The sequence below is a fragment of the Equus przewalskii genome, chromosome 1 (genome assembly GCF_037783145.1).
Source record: "Equus przewalskii isolate Varuska chromosome 1, EquPr2, whole genome shotgun sequence".
NCBI classification, from domain to species: Eukaryota; Metazoa; Chordata; class Mammalia; order Perissodactyla; family Equidae; genus Equus; species Equus przewalskii.
Genome location: NC_091831.1, coordinates 16,967,121 through 16,985,313, shown reverse-complemented (window position 1 = coordinate 16,985,313; position 18,193 = coordinate 16,967,121). Strand labels below are relative to the sequence as shown.

Sequence of the window (18,193 nt, the reverse complement as noted above, 5' to 3'; positions counted from 1 at the left end):
AATTTGGAATTTTAAAATAAATCTCCTACCTGATATTACCAGTGATTTTAGTTTTTAGTAGATTTCTTTTGGTTAATAAAATTGGAGATTGTGGTTATCATATTCTTGCTTATTTGGTATGTTTGTTAATAAAAATTTATTATAATATCTTCTTTTCCTATAATCTTTGTGTGTGTGTTTGTATGTGTGAGGAAGGTTGGCCCTGAGCTAACATCTGTGCCAGTCTTCTTCTGTTTTTTGTATGTGGGATGCCGCCACAGCATGGCTTGGTGAGTGATGTGTAGGTCCACACCTGGGATCCGAGCCTGCAAACCCTGGGCCACTGAAGCGGAGTGCATGTACTTAACCACTACACCACCAGGCTGGCCCCAATAATCAGTTTTTTTTAGTGTTCAGAATTCTTCCAAAATAATTCCCTTGCCAAAAAAATGTTTATAGCTAGGATTTAGCACATTTTTTCTAGTAAATGAGAAAGCAGAGACTCTCCTGTTAGATTTTACCTGTCTTGCCATTGTTTGTGTGTTTATTTATTTACTTTACAATTACTTCTTAGCTGTTGAAATAAATGTGCCAGGTTTAGTACTTTAAAACTAATCATGTTCCTGTGCTTTGGAGTATATAAAAAGATGTGACTGAGGGAAAACTACTTCTCTGGAAGTAAAGGAGAACTCACTGGGGCCCACCTTAATTTTTCTACCATTCATTCTTTCACTACTTTAAGAGAGGATGGATAAAAGAAATGGTTTCCTAGCAACTCTCACAGTGCTCATGCTATTTATAATGCAGCTGTTGCAGTTTCGTACAGTCACTTCACCTACATTATTTTGTCATCAATTGTGAATTATTTGTAGGCTTTCTGGGGTTTTTATGCCTGTGTTTAATGTTATGCCTTCTTAATTTAGCTATAGACAGTCCAGCGTCTGGCTTGCCCATGCTTTTGTGTTGAGTGGCCTTAATGTGTATTACATATGGCCCCAGTGCTGAGACCAACCTTTCCTTTGTCCATAGCAGCCTCACTTGTCCTGTTAACATTTATATGTAGCCTAGTATCTTCCTTGATTAATCAAGCAACATAATCAAAAGAAAAAAATCACTGATTTATTTTGAGTCTTCTTAAAAATAGACGTTGAATTATCCTTAAAATTATTATTATTAGGAAATAATAGCAGACCATCACTTAATTGAAACCCAGCCATAATCTTCAACCGGAGGCTTTGAAGATTAAAGAAGTCTAGGGCAATAGGAGGATATTTGAGATTTCCAGAGCAGACTAAAGTATACATCAGTACATGTGTAATTAGAAGAATGGTGAGGAGGTGGAATTGGTGAGACTTGCTGATTGGATGGGATAGTGAGGGAGAGGAAGTTGTCAACTGTGACCTCGGTTTCCGGCTATTAAAACTGGTTACATGATGGTGCGATTCACTGAGTAGGGGATTCTAGATGAAAGTACTTAAACATCCCCTTCCTTCCTGCCCTTAAGCATTTTAGAATTTTAAAAAACTCTACTTTGTATTGTGTAATTTGTAACCTTATTTACTTACCTTAAAGAAAGCTTAATTTGTTCAAGTCAACTCATTATAATGTTGAAATAAGTCATGGAGAAACTAAGTAACTTTCTTCAGGCCCTGGAAAGGAGAGCTCCCTACAGTTTATTCAACAGCATTTGTAGTCCCAGAAAATGAGAGCTCAGAGAATTTTACTAATTGACATGATTTTTCTATGTGATTTTGGTGAATCAGCAAGTGTTTATCATCTGTTTAAGCTGCTACAGCAGGTACTAAGGGGGAGATAAATTAAGTATAAGACCTAGCCTGTGTCTTAAAGGAACTTCTGTCTAATGGAGAACTAGAACCTATGTTTTCAAACCTCTGAGACCTAATACTGAGACCTATAACCAGTATTTGGTAATGCCTTCTTTACTATCCTGAAATATAATTCAGAGGTACTCTCCTCTACCTACTCTCCATCAATCAAATTACATTTTTTTTTTTTTTTTGATGAAGATTAGCCCTGAGCTAACTGCTGCCAATCCTCCTCTTTTTGCTGAGGAAGACTGGCCCTGAGCTAACATTCATGCCCATCTTCCTCTACTTTATATGTGGGACGCCTACCACAGCATGGCTTTTGCCAAGCGGTGCCATGTCCGCACTGGGGATCTGAACTGGTGAACCCCGGGCCACCAAGAAGCAGAACATGTGAACTTAACCACTGTGCCACTGGGCCGGCCCCCAAATTAAAATTTTGAAAAAATTGACATAATACAGTTAATGGAATATAGAGAAGAAATAAAAGTAATTTATAATAAAATAGACACATCAATATGTAAATGCATACATATTACTACACAAAAGTCTTAATGAAGTAGTCAAATATGTATACGTAACGGATACTTACGCATAAATCACTGCAAGTGCCACAAGTCAGATGCAGACTGACATAGCTGTGTTGTATTGATGACTCAGTACTAGAAAATTCAGTATATGTAAAACTGTACAAAATATGCTTTGTGTTTAAATGGAAAATGGAGTTAAGTTTTAGCCTCAGGTAATTATAAACAGACTTTTCAACCCACAAGAATATCTGGCAGACATGGAAACATCATGTAGTATGTAGGACAGTTCTTCATTGTGCCACACAATCCTGCACGTCACAGGACAGCAGGCATCCCTGGTCCTCACCTATTCAGTGCTGCTGATGTCACCACCCCACCCAATCATTATAACAATCAAAAATGCACCTCTTGGGCCAGCCCTGATGGCCTAGTAGTTAAAGTTCAGCACATTCCACTTCGGTGGCCCTCGTTCAATTCCCAGGTGTGGAACCACACCACCTGTCTGTCAGTAGCTGTGCTGTGGTGGCAGCTCACACAGAAGAACTAGAAGGACTTAGAACTAGAATATGCAACTATGTACTGGGGCTTTGGGGAGGGGGAAAAAAAAGGAAGGAAGATTGGCAACAGATGTTAGCTCAGCATGAATCTTGTGCAGCAAAAAAAAAAAAAAAAATGCAGTTCTTAATTGACCTGTTGAGAACAACTGACGTTTGGACAAAGTAAATTAGGCAGCAGGCAATAAATGACAAATGAATGCTCTTAAGTCATTTTGTCCTATCTAGACAAATTCTATTTTTAGCCATTGTTTTGGATAGCTCAGAAGAATAAAAAGATGAGTCTCTAGCTCAGTAGACTCAAAGTTCAAACCATATTAATAGGGACTCTATCCTATTCTCTGTCCTAACACCTTCTGTTATTCCTAAATAGCCTTTTTCACCATTTATAAATATATATTTGCTTTTCCTTAATCTCTAAGCTATGGGGCTGAGACCGTGTCTCTTGGTTCTTGGGGTCTAGAACAATGTGTGGCATATAGAATAAAACATTTAGTTTATGAATAAATAAGGCAGATGATAGAGGCATTCACAAAGAAGATGACTGCAGGTAAGTCACAGGAAGGCAAAGCATCTTACCTTCTGCTGCTCTTTTCTCATCCACAGCTCGGTATTCAGTCCCAGGTGCAGTTGCTGGTGTCTCTGAGGACACTTGGCACTTGGCTTCATCGTGCTCATCTGTTCTCAGTGAGCATAGGACACAAGGGCTGTGGCTTCCCAGGTTGTCTTGGATGTGGGCCAAGCTTCTGGGAAGGCCTAACTGCTCCTGTGATGGGAGCAGTTTTTCTATCCCTCCTGTGACGTTTTTACTGGGAGGCAAGAAATGTAAAAGGAAGGTGGTATCTCATGCTAATCCTCTGTTCTAAACACCACCACCCCTTAATCCCAGAATAGGATGTTACCAAGGTCTTCCCAAATGGAAGTAGCTAATGTTTATCTAATGGGAGCGGCTCCTCCTGTGTTGTGGTTTGGCTGCCCACACTTCCTGGAGGAAGCTGAAAAGCTGAATGGGGTCTCAAGTTGTGATTTAAACAAATAGGGCACACACTATAGTAGGGCTGGTGTGTAGCTGAGTATCAATCATCTTACGGTGCCTTTTGTTTGTATTAAACTTTTTAATTATAAAGCGTTACACAAATAAAAGTGAACAAAATAAAAATTTACAGCTTAATGAACTATCACAACAAACATCCATGCAGCTACCAGTTGAGTCAAGAAAAGTTCCAAAACCCGCTTCATGCCCTGTCCCACTTGCCACACCATCTCTCTTTTCCAAAGATAACTACTATCCTAACTTCTAATAGTATAGTGATAATTATACAAGTGTAATACAGTTTTGCCTATTTTGGACTTCTTTATTGCTGTGTAGTGTGCCACTATATATATAGTGTATATATAATGTGGAGAGATGTATGTGTAGATATGTGTGATAATGTGTTTGTGTATACGTATGTACACGCACACTCTTCTGTCAACAGACATTTGGGTTGACTCCAGTTTGGGGCTGTATAAATAAAGCTGCTATGTGTATTTTATACCTATCTTTCTTGGTAGACATGTACAATAATTTCTTTTGGATATACCCAAGTGGAATTGCTGGGTCATAGGGTAAGTGTATATTTTATCGTACTGGAAATTGACAAACAGTTTTTAAAGTGGTTGTATAACTTTGCATTGACACCAGCAATATGTGATTTCCACCTGTTCCACATCCTTGGTAACACGTGGTACGAACAGTGTTTTTAATTTTGGCTATTCTGGTCAGTGTGTAGTAGTATTTCATTATGGTTTTAATTTGATTACTAATGAGATTCAGCACTTTATCATATGTTTTTTGGCTCCTTAGCTATGGTCTTTGTGTGTTGTCTAGGTCTCTTGCTCATTTTTTTTTTGTTTTGTTTTCCCTTTCCCTATGGAGTCTCCCCTTTTTTTGTGTGTGAGGAAGATTGGCCCTGAGCTAACATCTGTTGCCAGCCTTCCTCTTTTTGCTTGAGAAAGATTGTTACTGAGCTAACATCTCTATTGATCTTCCTCTGTTTTATGTGTGATGCCGCCACAGCGTGGCTTGATGAGCGGTACTAAGCCCACGCCTGGGATCCGAACCTGCGAACCCTGGGCCGCTGAAGCGGAGCGCACAAACAACTACTGCGCCACTGGGCCAGCCCCTCACTTTTTCTTTTTTAATTGATTTTGTGTGAGTTCTTTATGTACTCTGGATGTGTGCTCTTCTTTTGAGTATAGATGTTACAGATATTTTCTCCCTCTCTGTCTCTTAATTGTGTCTTTTGGAAAACAGAAGTTCTGAGTTTTTATTTAGTTTATCAAGTCTTTTCCTTTATGGTTAGTTATTTTGGTATCCTATTTAAGAAAACTTTTCCTACTCCAAAAGCATGACGATATTTTCTTGTATTCTGGAAGCTTTATTTCTTTGCCGTTCACATTATATCTGCACTCCATTGTTTCATTTCTCCATGTATATCTGGTTGGCCCAGCACATTTCCCCACTGTATTGCCTCCGTGGTTGCAGATCAGGCGCCATATAGGCACGAGTTTGTTTGGAATCCATTTTGTTTCGTTGGTCTGTTTGTCTGTCCTTGTGCTAACACCAAACTGTGTTAATTATCATAGTTTTAGAATAAGTCTTGATAGCTGAAAGAGCAAGCATTTCTACCTTATCTACAAGCAAGTAAATCTACCTTATAGATTTTTTCTATAGGTTTTTTATAGCTTTCTTATCAAAGTAAGGAAGTTTTCTTCTATTCCTAATTTGCTGGGTTTTTTGTTGTTTCCTTTTTGGAGAAAGATTAGCCCTGGGCTAAAATCTGTGCCCATCTTCCTCTACTTAAATGTGGGACACCTGCCACAGCATGGCTTGATAAGCGGCACATAGATCCATGCCTGGGATTCAGACCAGCGACACCCGGGCCGCCAAAGTGGAGCGCGTGAACTTAACCTCTATGCAACCGGGCTGGCCCCTGCTGTTTTGTTTTGTTTTTTTTTAAATCATGAGCAGACATTGAATTTTATCAAAATATTTTTTTCTGTGTCTATTGATTTTGCTCCTCGTTCAAATATTAAACTAAATTTACGTTTCGGGAAAAGCCCAACTTCATTGTGATGTGTTATCCTTTGCATAAATTGTTGGGTTTAGTTTGCAAATATTTAGTTTAGGATTTTTGCATCATTGTCTATGAGTGAGAATACCCTGTATTTTTCCTTTCTCTTAGTGTTCTTGATTGGTTTTGATATCAAGGCTATACTGACCTCATAAAATGGGTTGGGGAGTATTCTCCTTTTTTTCTATTCTCTGAATTTGTGTCATTGGCATTATTTCTTTTTCTAATGTTTGGTAGCATTTACTGGTAGACATCTAGTTCTGGAGTTTTCTTTGTTAGGAAGCTCTTTAATCATGGATTGGATTTCTTTGCTACCTATCAACCTTAATATTTTTTATTTCTTGTGTCATTCTAGATAATTTTCTCCTAGGCATTTGTCCATTTTATCTAAAATTCCAAACTTATTGGTGTAAAGTTGTTCATAATATTCCTTTAAGACCTTTCTTTTTACTTTGAAATAATACCAAACTTAGAGAAAAGTTGCAAAAATTGAACCATATTTCTGTAGTTTTCAGTGTACAGATCTTTCACTTCTTTTGTATCGAAATCCCTAGGTACGTCATATTTTTTGATGCTATTATAAATTGGATTTTTAAAATTTTCATTTGATAGTTGATTACTAGTATATAGAAATGAAGTTTATTTTTTTTATTGGTTGTATGTCTTTCAAGCTTGCTAAGCTCACTTATTAATTCTAGTTGCTTTCATATAGATTTCTCGTTAGGATGAGTCTAGCGTAGACTTTCTTCCAGGTCTGTATTAGCCCTACTCCTAGAGCATGGCTTTTCTGTGGTCCTATCAAATGCCCGGGTATTCAGAAAAGTTTCTGCCTTCTGGATGGCTAGAATTCAGACATCTTCCAGCCTTGTAGGAGCTTTGGTAGTTCTTTGGTTAATTTGGTGTAGATGCACTGTATGTATGAGCAGCTTGGAATTTAGCCACGTCTCAAGTGGACCCCTATAGACATCTTTCTCTCTCAAATTCTGGCTGCTGCCACTTCCCCCAGTTCTAATCTGTTCAGTGAGATCACGGTGCCTAATTTGGGATTCCCCTCCCTGCACCACAGTGCAGAAATCACCCCCCAGCCAAAGCAAAGTGATTGAGGGCCTTGCCCTGTTTCTTGCCCTTCTCTCAGGGATTACAGTCCTTTCAAAAACGAAGTTTATTAATTTTTTCCAATTAAATATATGGTGGAAGGGCTTTTCCAGTAATAGTTACTCTGTCGTGGTCGAATATTGTTTTTAAGTCCATGATCTTTTTTAACTCCATAGTTCTGTTAAGTACCAACTATCATGTGATAAGTTCACTGGAAGAGCCAGTAAATTTTTAGCAAATGATTTGTAACGTGATCTTGTATATACTAATTTTATGAGAATGACTTTAAAAAATTAATTTCAAATGAATACTGTCACATTGATGATTTGTTAATTTACTAAACAAAGAATAATTACCCAAGTCCTACGGCACTTGTATCATACCCATCTTTTACCAAATGTACTTCTTTTGGCTAGTTATTGGATATACTTGCTTTAGAGATTTTATTCTCCATTTCTTTTTAAATCCTTTGGAGATAGAGTCTTTATTTTTGTATCATAGGGACAATTATTATTATTTGGATTGGACTAATATCATGTTTTAGATGTAGCCAGCATCCTTCACTACATACTCATGTGGTGAATATAATAAATACTATATTCATTTTTATTGTAAAATAACTTGCTGCATAGGCTTTCTGTCTGGTGATTCAAACATTAGATGAATGATTGGCCTAGGTGACTTTTTTCTTTTTGCTGAGAAAGATTAGCCCTGAGCTAACATCTGTTGCCAATCTGCCTCTCTCTTTTTTTTTTCTTGAGGAAGATTAGCCCTGAGCTAACATCTGTGCCAATCTTCCTCCACTTTATATATGGGTCACTGCCACAGCATGGCTGAAGAGAGGTGTAGGTCCATGCCTAGGATCTGAACCCATGAACCCAGGCTGCTGAAGCAGAGCACACTGAACTTGACCACTGTGCCACAGGGCCTGCCCTGGCCTAGACGACTTTTAAATGCCCTTTTGACTTTGAGATTCTGTTATTCCTCAGCAAATTAAATTCAGCAAGAATGTCTTGAGTGCCGTCGTAATTGTGTGCATTAAATAAGAAGAAAAGCTATCTTTGCTGTTAAGGAGCTTAGAATTTCATTGGTGAGATAATGCCTGCGTATATATAGTAAGTAACAGTTCAAAATTGTGTGTGATTAATTGCAGAATGAACAGCACAACCACAAATGCCTGAGACTTTAAGTCAAAAAGAGAGAGAGTGGCAGAAGTAGAATAAGAAAGAGCACATCTCTGTCTTTGTAAGGGAATATCAGTAAAAGAGAAGCAGGACAAAGGAGTACACACAGGCAGGAATGTCAGTAAGAGACCAGCCAGCAGAAGTCGAAAGCTGTTTGGTCTTATTTGAAAAACGTGTTGCTAAGTTATGAGCTATTGCAATTTTATCAACAATGGCATTTCTCTCAGCGATCACCAGGGTGGTGGTAGCATCGGCTGTCTAGATGTGGAAGTTTTGCATAAATAAAGTACCACCAGTAATTATGTTTAATGTCGCAGTAGAGGAAAAACTTTTCATGGAAAAATCCTCATGCGTATCATGAGCTACATCTGTTTGAAAAACTGTATGAACAGAGGAGCCATCTGAGATCTGCCTTTTTGGAGCTGCTAGGTGTTGAAGTAATTCTTCTGAGTTCTGTAGCTCTTCTCTGAGTCTAGTAGATTCTGGTCTTTGTGGTTAGCTTGTGAGGATCAAGGTCACACTGAGGTTAAGACTGTCTTCTGTGTTGATAGGGAAATCTGGATACAGTATTCCATGCTGTCGTTTAGTCTTTTTTGTGGTGTTAGAGTAGTAATTCAAAGCATATTAATTAGTTTTTGTTTAATATTATTCAAATAAAACCAAATGTAACATGTATATACCAGAATAAAAAGTTTAAATTTCCTACGAAGTGAAAGAGCACTGTAATTTCTTTCCACTGACTGTGACCCAAATAAGTTATAGAATATTTGTGTAATTTAGTTTATTATTGAATATGCAATATGTATAAAGAGTCATCTGTAAGTATGAAAATCCCAAATACTGCATTTCAGTGTGTTGCGGTTTACAGTTGTTAAATTTATAACTGTACTTTAATATCACGTCACTTTGTTTGAAAGAATATCAAACAAAAGCTGAAAACATGGCTAAGTGACAGGTATTGAAAGCTGTATTTACCTTTGCTATGTGTATGCTCTTTTTGCACTGGCTTATTTTTGAGGCAAAAGTCAGACTCCTGACTGAGGATGTTCACTTAAAAGAACAGAGAAATTCCAGAGCAGTGAGGCAGGGAGGGAGACAGAGCAATACGACTTTACTTGGGGGCGAAGTTGCATGTGAGTATGGAAAATTTATACCATACTACAGAGCAGTTTTGAAATCTATCAGGTAAAATTTGAAATGTGGTTAATACTTGATAATCTTCAACCATATCAAGTTATTTACAATATTTAATGCCGGGAGAAACTTAGAAAAGAACTTATAGGTATTTTTCTACTTACTTTCTGATCACCTCATTTTTGACCCCTGCAGGACTATTTCTTATAGCTGATGCAACCTTTTTCTCAGGTCTTCTAAAGGCCATAGTAAGCGCCAATTAAATGCATACGAGATGATTGGATCGTTTTTATTAGAGGAAAAATGGAAGCAAACGAGATTTAGTCTTAATATTAGGCAATATAAGACTTTTTCCCACTTTTATCTCATTAATGTATGTTTTATTCATCTCAACAAGGTAGAGTTGGCCTACAAAACACACTATAGTATATGCTTTCTTGGAAAAATTTTTAAATGAATTTTCAGAGCTTTTGGTGCTGTGAAAATAGCACTTGTACTTTTGTGGTTGTTTTAGTTTTGCTTTTTTCATTTTTGGCAGATAAAATAACACAAGAAGATATTGAAGGCATTCTACAGAAATTTACTGGGAATATAATGCAAGTACCTCCCCTGTAAGTTCAATTATTGAATTTGAATAAATGTTTAATTCATTTTTCAATGAGTAACATCACTTTAATGAAAAAAAAGGGCTTGCTTTTATATATGGTAAGGCACATTTTAAATCTGATACAGCAGATGATCTGGTAAAGGTGAGCCTGATGTAGACAGAATGAAGAGCTCTGATACCCTCTAAGAGCTGGCAGGATGTGGTCTCTGTCCCTGGATTTTGCCGCAGCCTGACGTCTATGCTATCCCAGTGTTTATCAGTTTTTCTGATTCCATCTACAGACATCAGGGCAGTTCTGGAGTGCAGAGATGTCACTTTTACCAGAATTGGTGTGAAGGGACCCCCGCAGTCTGGTATGGGTGTCAGAGCTGTGACTCAGAGTCCAACTAGTACTTCCTTTCAGGTGTTGGGACCATTCCTTTGGGGCCCAGAATCTTATGCTTTACAGTTTTCTGCAACAAATGACAAGATGAAAGTTATAACTTATTAAAAGTATAACGATAGTGACTTACCACTTAATCATATTTTTTGTGCACATTACCATTTTAAGCCAATCACTTTTTTTTTTTTTTTTTTAAAGATTTTATTTTTTCCTTTTTCTCCCCAAAGCCCCCCGGTACATAGTTGTGTATTCTTCGTTGTGGGTTCTTCTAGTTGTGGCATGTGGGACGCTGCCTCAGCGTGGTCTGATGAGCAGTGCCATGTCCGCGCCCAGGATTCGAACTAACGAAACACTGGGCCGCCTGCAGCGGAGCACGCGAACTTAACCACTCGGCCACGGGGCCAGCCCCCACTTTTTTTTTTTTAAAGAGAGTTTATTTATTATTATTTTGAGTGTGTGTGTGAGAGGAAGATTAGCCCTGAGCTAACATCGGTGTCAGTCATCCTCTACTTTGTATGTGGGATGCCTTCACAGTGTGGCTGATGAGTGGAGTAGGTCCGCACACGGGATCCGAACCTGGGAACCCCGGCCGCTGAAGCAGAGCACGTGGAACTTTAATGGCTCCGCCATGGGCTGGCCTCCTCGATTCTTTTTTTTTTAAATGGCTGAATGGCCATGAGGTGTATCAGGATAAGTTACTGACAATTCTTTTAGAATTTGGTATTTATTTTGTGTTTAAAAATCTCAGTTTTTTTCAAGAACACTGAAATATCCACAGGGAAATCTTTCTTCATAATTTTGCCTCAGATGTAAAGATTTAAAAGTTTTAGCAGGATATAAGTAAACATTATTTTGGATCATTATTGTTGAGATAAATTTTTTGATATTCATAAAAAATAGAAAACATATTTACATTTATTTATAAGAACCATTTTAGAATTTTCTTCTCTGTCATTGTTCCAAGGATTTTGTGATCTAATAAAATTTTATCACACAAAGCTAAGATCTGTTAAATAGATTATTTGTTTACTAGAAACATTTTGGTAACTTTTATATGAAAAATAAATATTATTGTAATGGAAATTGTTTCAAGGAAATATAGCTGAGATCATTGCGACCAGAGGCCTTGTGCCCTTAACCCGGAACAAGGACTGGTGAAGACATGAGTAGACCATCTCTAGGAAAATGGTTAAAGAATAACATTGATGACATTGCTCATTGGATGCCAGATTGAGCTATATTAGCCTCAAAGATGTTTAGGAACTCTCTCCCTCACACCATTGTAGAGTAGATTAGAAGGATTTTCAATTTAAAGGGCCCCTTGTCATCCTTTCTTTCCATGCTATAATCTGGAATTATTCTCTCTCATTCTCTCTCAATCTGTCTTAATTCTTCCTCCCTCTTTCTCTCCTCCTCTCCCTGTCTTATCTTGCAAGCTATTCTGCGTTAAAGAAGGATGGCCAGAGACTGTCGACTTTGATGAAGAGAGGGGCAGCAGTGGAAGCAAAACCTGCCCGGCCGGTGACGGTGTACAGTCTCTCCCTGCGAAAGTTCCAGCCGCCGTTTTTCACATTGGGTAAGGTGCAGAGGTTTGAGGTCATTTGTATTTGCGTGTACCTTTATTTTGTATTTAGCTACTTTTGTGTAATTTTAATGGATCCCTAGGATATTGGAGATTTTTAAAAATTTAAATTTAAAGAGGGTTAGGATTTAATAACTTTTTGATAGCATTTAATGAGAATACCTATAGCTACATGGAGGCTCAGAAATGCCTTTCTAAATGGGCTAAATTTTTCATATATTGTATTATATTATCTTACTATAAAGTTAGAATAACATACTTTAGATCTCCACGGAGAAGAGTAGGTAAGGAATATGTGTTTTCAGAATTTTGTATTTTCTATTTGATTATCCATGGATATTTGCTCCCCATTTTGGCTAGTACCTAGTAGTTTACATTTAGTTTTAAAATTCACTTTAATTTGTCTATTTAAAACAAAGCATTTTTAGTTTTTGGACAAGAAATTCCAAGAGTGGAGTGATTCCTCCCCTCCCTTCTTTGTTGTCTACAAGTTACTGCTGAAGATCATGAAAACGTGGAAATAATGGATAAGGTAGAAATGTATTATTGGACATGGGGTAAATTTTAATTCAGGTTATCAATTCAAATTTATCTATAATCCAGGTTTGAAATAAATTTAAAAAACAAAAAGTTTGTTTCTATTGTTTGTACATTTTTTGATCACCTAATTGCAGACAGCAGTGGCTGAAGCCTCGGGCATGTGAGAGCTGTGAGGAATCAGAAGCTGTAGTTCTAACCTCTTGGGCTCCCTTAAATTGACCCTGCTGCTGAATTCACAGTGTATACCAAATAGGATTCCTTTTAGAAATAATTTCCCAAAACCTTTTTTCCTGAACTGTATTGCTTTGGCATATTATTTAATGTGTATTAAGTTCCTGTAGAATGTGGGTTTTATACAACTGAAAAAAGAAGTCACTCCTTTTCTTTAGTTTCCTCATTCTAAAATGTTTGACAAATAATGAGAAAAACACACTAAAAAATATTTTGCTCCACTCCATGAAAAGGCAGCAGCTGGGTTGGCACAGTAGATATTATCTGTGAAAGTAAGAAAAACTCAAATTTTTCTGATTGCGTATTTTGTTCACTGGAGATTGTAATAGGCCAAGAGTTGTTTTTTCACCAAAGTCAAATATAGTGCAAGAATGTTAGCACACCTGCATTTGGTCCTAGTGCTCGTTTTTTATCTCAGCAGTGACCTCCAACCTGGAGCTGAAGGAAAAAAAAGAATTAAATCCCCAGGTAGTTTTGATTAATTCCCTCAAATGGCTTTATTGTATGATAAGACTAGAAATAGCTGGAATGTAGTCCTTTTGTGTGGAAATGTAGTGCTTTTCAGGATGTCTGTGGATGAATAAAAATGATCCAGAGCCTTGCTGTTAACCAATAAACTTGTATTTTACTGTGATAGAAGATGTTTAGATAAGCATTCAGTTCTGGGACGTTGTGTAGTTTTAGTTATTTTATAATTTCTTCAGGAATATTTCTAAGAGAACATTTAAATATGCTGAGCTCTCCATGTAGTATATCACTCTAAATATAATTCCTGTCCCTGAAAAGGGTTTTTTTTGTTTGTTTGTTAGACTTTTTGAATGTACAAATCTGAAAATATTTTTAAAATCTATAGCCCATGATAGCAAAGCTGAGATGTCTAACCATTTAAAACCTATTAAATGAACAAGGCAAACAAATCTGAGAATATTTTTAAAAATCTACAGCTCATGATAGCAAACCTGAGATTTCTAACTATTTAAAACCTATTATGTGAACAAGGCTGAAGTATTAAAGTGGTAGGACTTGCCAGTTAATGTAAAATGTGTTCCTGAGTTTCTGCTGTTTGCTTTCTCCACACTCTGACTTTTCAATCTCACAAACACATATGCTACTGGATGAATAATTTATGCTTTAGTGCATAAATATTTTATCACTTGATTGTTTGCATAGTGCATTTTTACATTTGTTTAGGGGCATCATTTCTATGTAAAGTGGATTTCATAGGAGGTTAGCAATTTACCATGTCACTGTTAACATTCCAGATGTTGAATGTGGAGGAGGTTTTTATATCAGAAGCTTGGTCAGTGACATTGGCAAAGGTAAGCATAAAGATGAATTATGAATTATCATTTAGAGAGTAATATTCCTTTTTGATGGGAAGAGGGAATTTTCTGTTTTTCATATCTCTGAGTACTGGCCTTAGGAATTGTATTCTTGCTGCCTTCAGCCTTAGAAGCATTGTAGGTTTATGGCATATAATTATCAGCATCAGCAGCTGCAGTGAAATGCTTGTAATGGCAGAAAAGAGAAAGAGAGGAACACGAGATGAAGATGGGAATAATGAATGTAAGGACCAACATTTTTTCAAGTACAAAATATTTTAACTCAAATTAGGGATAAGTAAAAAAGATTTATCCTTCTAAAAGTTATTTTCGTGATACAAGTCAGTTTTTTAAAAACTGGAAAGCCATAGTGTCACAAACAGCCGGAAAGCTGCAGTCTGGCTCCGCCATTTGCTGGCAGTTGTGACAGTGGACGGGTCATATTACCTCATCTGCAAAGAGAGAGTAATAGTTACCTCTTGGGGTTGCTTTATGAGTTAAATAAGAAAATGTGTGCAAGTTCCTTGTAGACTTTAAAGCAGTTTATAAGGTGAGTTATTAAATATTATTTTACTACCTACTCATTTCTTAATCTCAAGGCTCTTGGTTGTGATTTTGGATTATTACAATTTTACGTAGGGGTGTTTTTGAGAGGTTTGAATTGAGTTCTGTCATTTGGAAAACTGCAGACTGTGAAATACTGAATCATTTATCTTGTGGATCTTCTTTTCACCTTTTGTTGCTGTAGAACTCTCTTCCTGTGCCAATGTATTAGAGCTGACCCGGACCAAACAGGGGCCGTTTACGCTAGAAGAGCATGCCCTTCCTGAAGACAAATGGACAATTGATGACATCGCACAGTCTCTTGAGCATTGCTCATCTCTTCTCCCAGCAGAGCTGGCACTTAAAAAATCAAAACCTGAGGAGTCTAGCGAACAAGTTTTGAGCTGTGAATTTATAACTCTAAATGAGACAAAGGGAGAAGATGATGTAATTAAGACATTTTAAGATTGGCTGGGGATTGTCATCGTCTCCTGGTTGACATTTGAATCCTGTGTGCGGAATGACAAGCTATATGCAAAAGATGAACTATTCCCTTTTTTTGTGCATGAAGAAAAATGTCCTTCATTTACAGTTTCTATAGTGTACAATTTATCTGCTACGCATTATAAATAGCCTTGCAGTTATTCAGTTCTTTCTTGTACTGTGGGATATTCTTTTAGGATGTCATTGTGTTAGATTGGATTCAGGAAAATCAACTTTCTGATTTTAATCTCGCTTCAAAGTCTTTTCCTGTGAAAAAGTTGACCACGTTTTCTAATCAAAGAAAAAAAAATGATGTGCATGTTTCTTTGATGTCACAAAAGTGAATGTAAATTAGTGTTTCTTTGATTTCATTTTAGCTTCTTGGTGGCTTTGTTGTACTAAATTTTTTAACTATGTTTGAAAAGACCATTATTTAACTCTTACATTTTGGAGAATTTATGATTATTAGAACATTTCTTTGATAAGACTGCACTTACTTGGTAATAGTTGTATTTGTTTAGATCTTGGAAACTAATAAAGTTTTATAGTAAATGTGGGGAAATGAACCAAATTATTGCTGCTACCACTAACAGGATGTAAATAGAAGACTCTATGTTAATTAAATTCCCTCTCTTCTACCGTTAGTGCAGAGGACAGCTCCTATGGCTCATATTTTGGCCGCTGTGAGATCTTTCCCCTTGTAATTTCATCAACACGATTGACCACTCTGTACCAAGTTACTAAATATCCTGATTTCTAAAAATCAAACTAAAGAATGTGTCTTCACTTAAAAATTTCTTTTCTATATTCTTTAGTATTTATTTATGCCTCTTTATAGGGCATTAATCCCCATGACATTGTTTTTTTAGTTTGCTCTTGCAAGTGGTATTTATAGACGTTGAGATAGATGCCCTGCATTTCCAGTTAATCTCTTCTGCTCTAAATATTTAAATACAGTTATTCTCAAACGTTTTCATTCAAATAGCCTGCTGAAAGTTCCCTATCCCTCTTTACTGTAATTTTGAAAACATAGTCACATTACAAAATAGTTAATTTCATATGTAGTAAGTGCTTCATATGTTTGTTATGGGAAAGCGATCTATTATGCAACCAGTCTGTAGAAATGTTCAAGTCCTTCTTCATTTATTCAAATAAATATAGTGTCAGAGGAAGAATCATTAAAAATTTCATAAAATAGGAGTTTTTAGATTTTTATTGGTTGCCTTTTTTTTAAAGATGGTTTTCTGCTTGTAATCTCAACTGTTTTATTTATTTATTTTTTGCTTTTTCTCCCCAAATCCCCCCAGTACATAGTTGTGTCTTTTAGTTTTGGGTCCTTCTAGTTGTGGCATGTGGGACGCCGCTTCAGCATGGCCTGATGAGTGGTGCTGTGTCTGCGCCCAGGATCCGAACCAGCGAAACCGTGGGCTGCTGAAGCCAAGGCCACAAACTTAACCACTAAGCCACAGGGTCGGCCCCCCAAAAATTTTAAATGTGGAAACTAAAGTGGTCTTATTTGTGGTTAACCTAATATAAACTCAATATAAAAAGCTATATACTTCCAGTAGAGCATCTTCAGCATGTTGGCAACATGTTTTAAATGAAAATATTAAAACTATTTCTTAGTATGACACAGAAAATTATAAGGAAAAGAGCTTGATACCATGATGCACTAAATAAAAACCAAACACACAAAGTTGTAAATTGAAAGTTTACATTTTATATATTCATATCTAGTGCCCTGCAGTTTGTGTCAACCAGGGGTGGCAGTGGCTGCCTCTGTCTGTTGTAATGGCACAGGGTACGGTATGTCTTTGTTCACTGCCAGGTAAGGTCCAAATAGAGTAATGTTTACACTTTAGAAAACAACTGGGGCATTTCTGCTCTCTTTCTCAACTTAAAAGTTGACATGTATAGTTTACTAATGGAGAAGAGTAAAGATTATTTGGAAAGACAAGTGACTTTAAAATGGTAACAAATCTTTCTCTTTTATATTGAAAACATTGAAGAAAATTTTGCCAAGTGGAAAAACTTCCCATAATCCTCACTATCCTGATGCAGGGACTTCAAAACTTTAATTTTCTATTACTATTTTCCCTTCTTTGTTCACATAATTGCAGTCTTAAGACACCTATAGTTTTTAATTGACTTTTTAAAATTTCATATTATCTGGCTTGTTTGTATTTAGTTTTGATAATCATTTTAATCTTATCACTTCATATTCAGTTTATTTAAACAATTTCTCTATTGATGAATACTTATTTTCAGTTTTATTAGGATAAATTCCTAGGAGTGGGATTATTAAGTGAAATAATATGAACAATTTTATGGTTCTTAATATGTTTGCCTTACTGCTTTCCCAAAGAGTTGTAACATTTTAAAGTGTCACCATTTGAGTATATCAGTCACTAGAAGTTTACAGCTTTGGGTGGGGGTTTTATATGTTGTTGTTGCTAATTTAGTTAAGTATATGAGTTCAAAATTGCTCTAATTTGCTTTTGTGTGACTTTTCCATATACTTTGTTCATTTATATAAATAAATGTCTTAATGGTTTATACATTTGTATGAGTTATGTATGCAGTAAATACTTGGTAGAAGTATTTTTATGGCCTTTTTAATTTTAATTTAATTTTTGATTTTTCCTAACTAAATTTGCTAACTAATTTTAATAATTCTTCCCCTTTTATAGTTGTCAGATTTATGAGTCTGAATAATTTTTTTTTAACTTTACAATATTATTCTTAACTCTCATAAGCAGCTGAAACTGATCAAGATGCTCTGAAAAGTTCGACTCATCCATAAAACAGAGTAGTTTTTTCCTGAGAGTCTAGTATTTAAGTGCCAACTGTTTTTTTTATTTTAATCAAAATATCTTAAAAATGTCTGTGCCTTATGTATTTCTAGGCCTAAAGCTTCGTAACATAATAGAGTTGTTTTACTTGTAAGAAAAACATGTATTAGAAATTCCTGAAAATGTTTCAACCTGGAACATGCCAAATTACTTCATTTTGACACTTTAACTTTTTATATTTCTGAAAAATATTAACTTCAAAGTCAGCAAAAGTGGTCATCGAATTATTTTAT

At 36.3% G+C, this 18,193-nt stretch overlaps 1 protein-coding gene across 2 annotated transcripts in view; it reads left to right on the top strand.

Moving 5' to 3' along the window:
• Positions 1–17,664, top strand: part of TRUB1 (TruB pseudouridine synthase family member 1) — a 35,555-nt gene extending 17,891 nt beyond the window's left edge. Inside the window, exons 5-9 of one of the 2 annotated variants that reach the window (XM_070632084.1) lie at positions 9,957–10,029; positions 11,844–11,983; positions 13,179–13,228; positions 14,023–14,079; positions 14,831–17,664. In XM_070632084.1, coding sequence (XP_070488185.1) covers positions 9,957–10,029; positions 11,844–11,983; positions 13,179–13,228; positions 14,023–14,079; positions 14,831–14,857 — 347 coding nt within the window. In that variant the 3' untranslated portion in view covers positions 14,858–17,664. The remainder of the gene's footprint in view (positions 1–9,956; positions 10,030–11,843; positions 11,984–13,178; positions 13,229–14,022; positions 14,080–14,830) is intronic. The other variant, XM_008507038.2, reaches the window with a different exon arrangement.
• Positions 17,665–18,193: the final 529 nt, after the last annotated feature.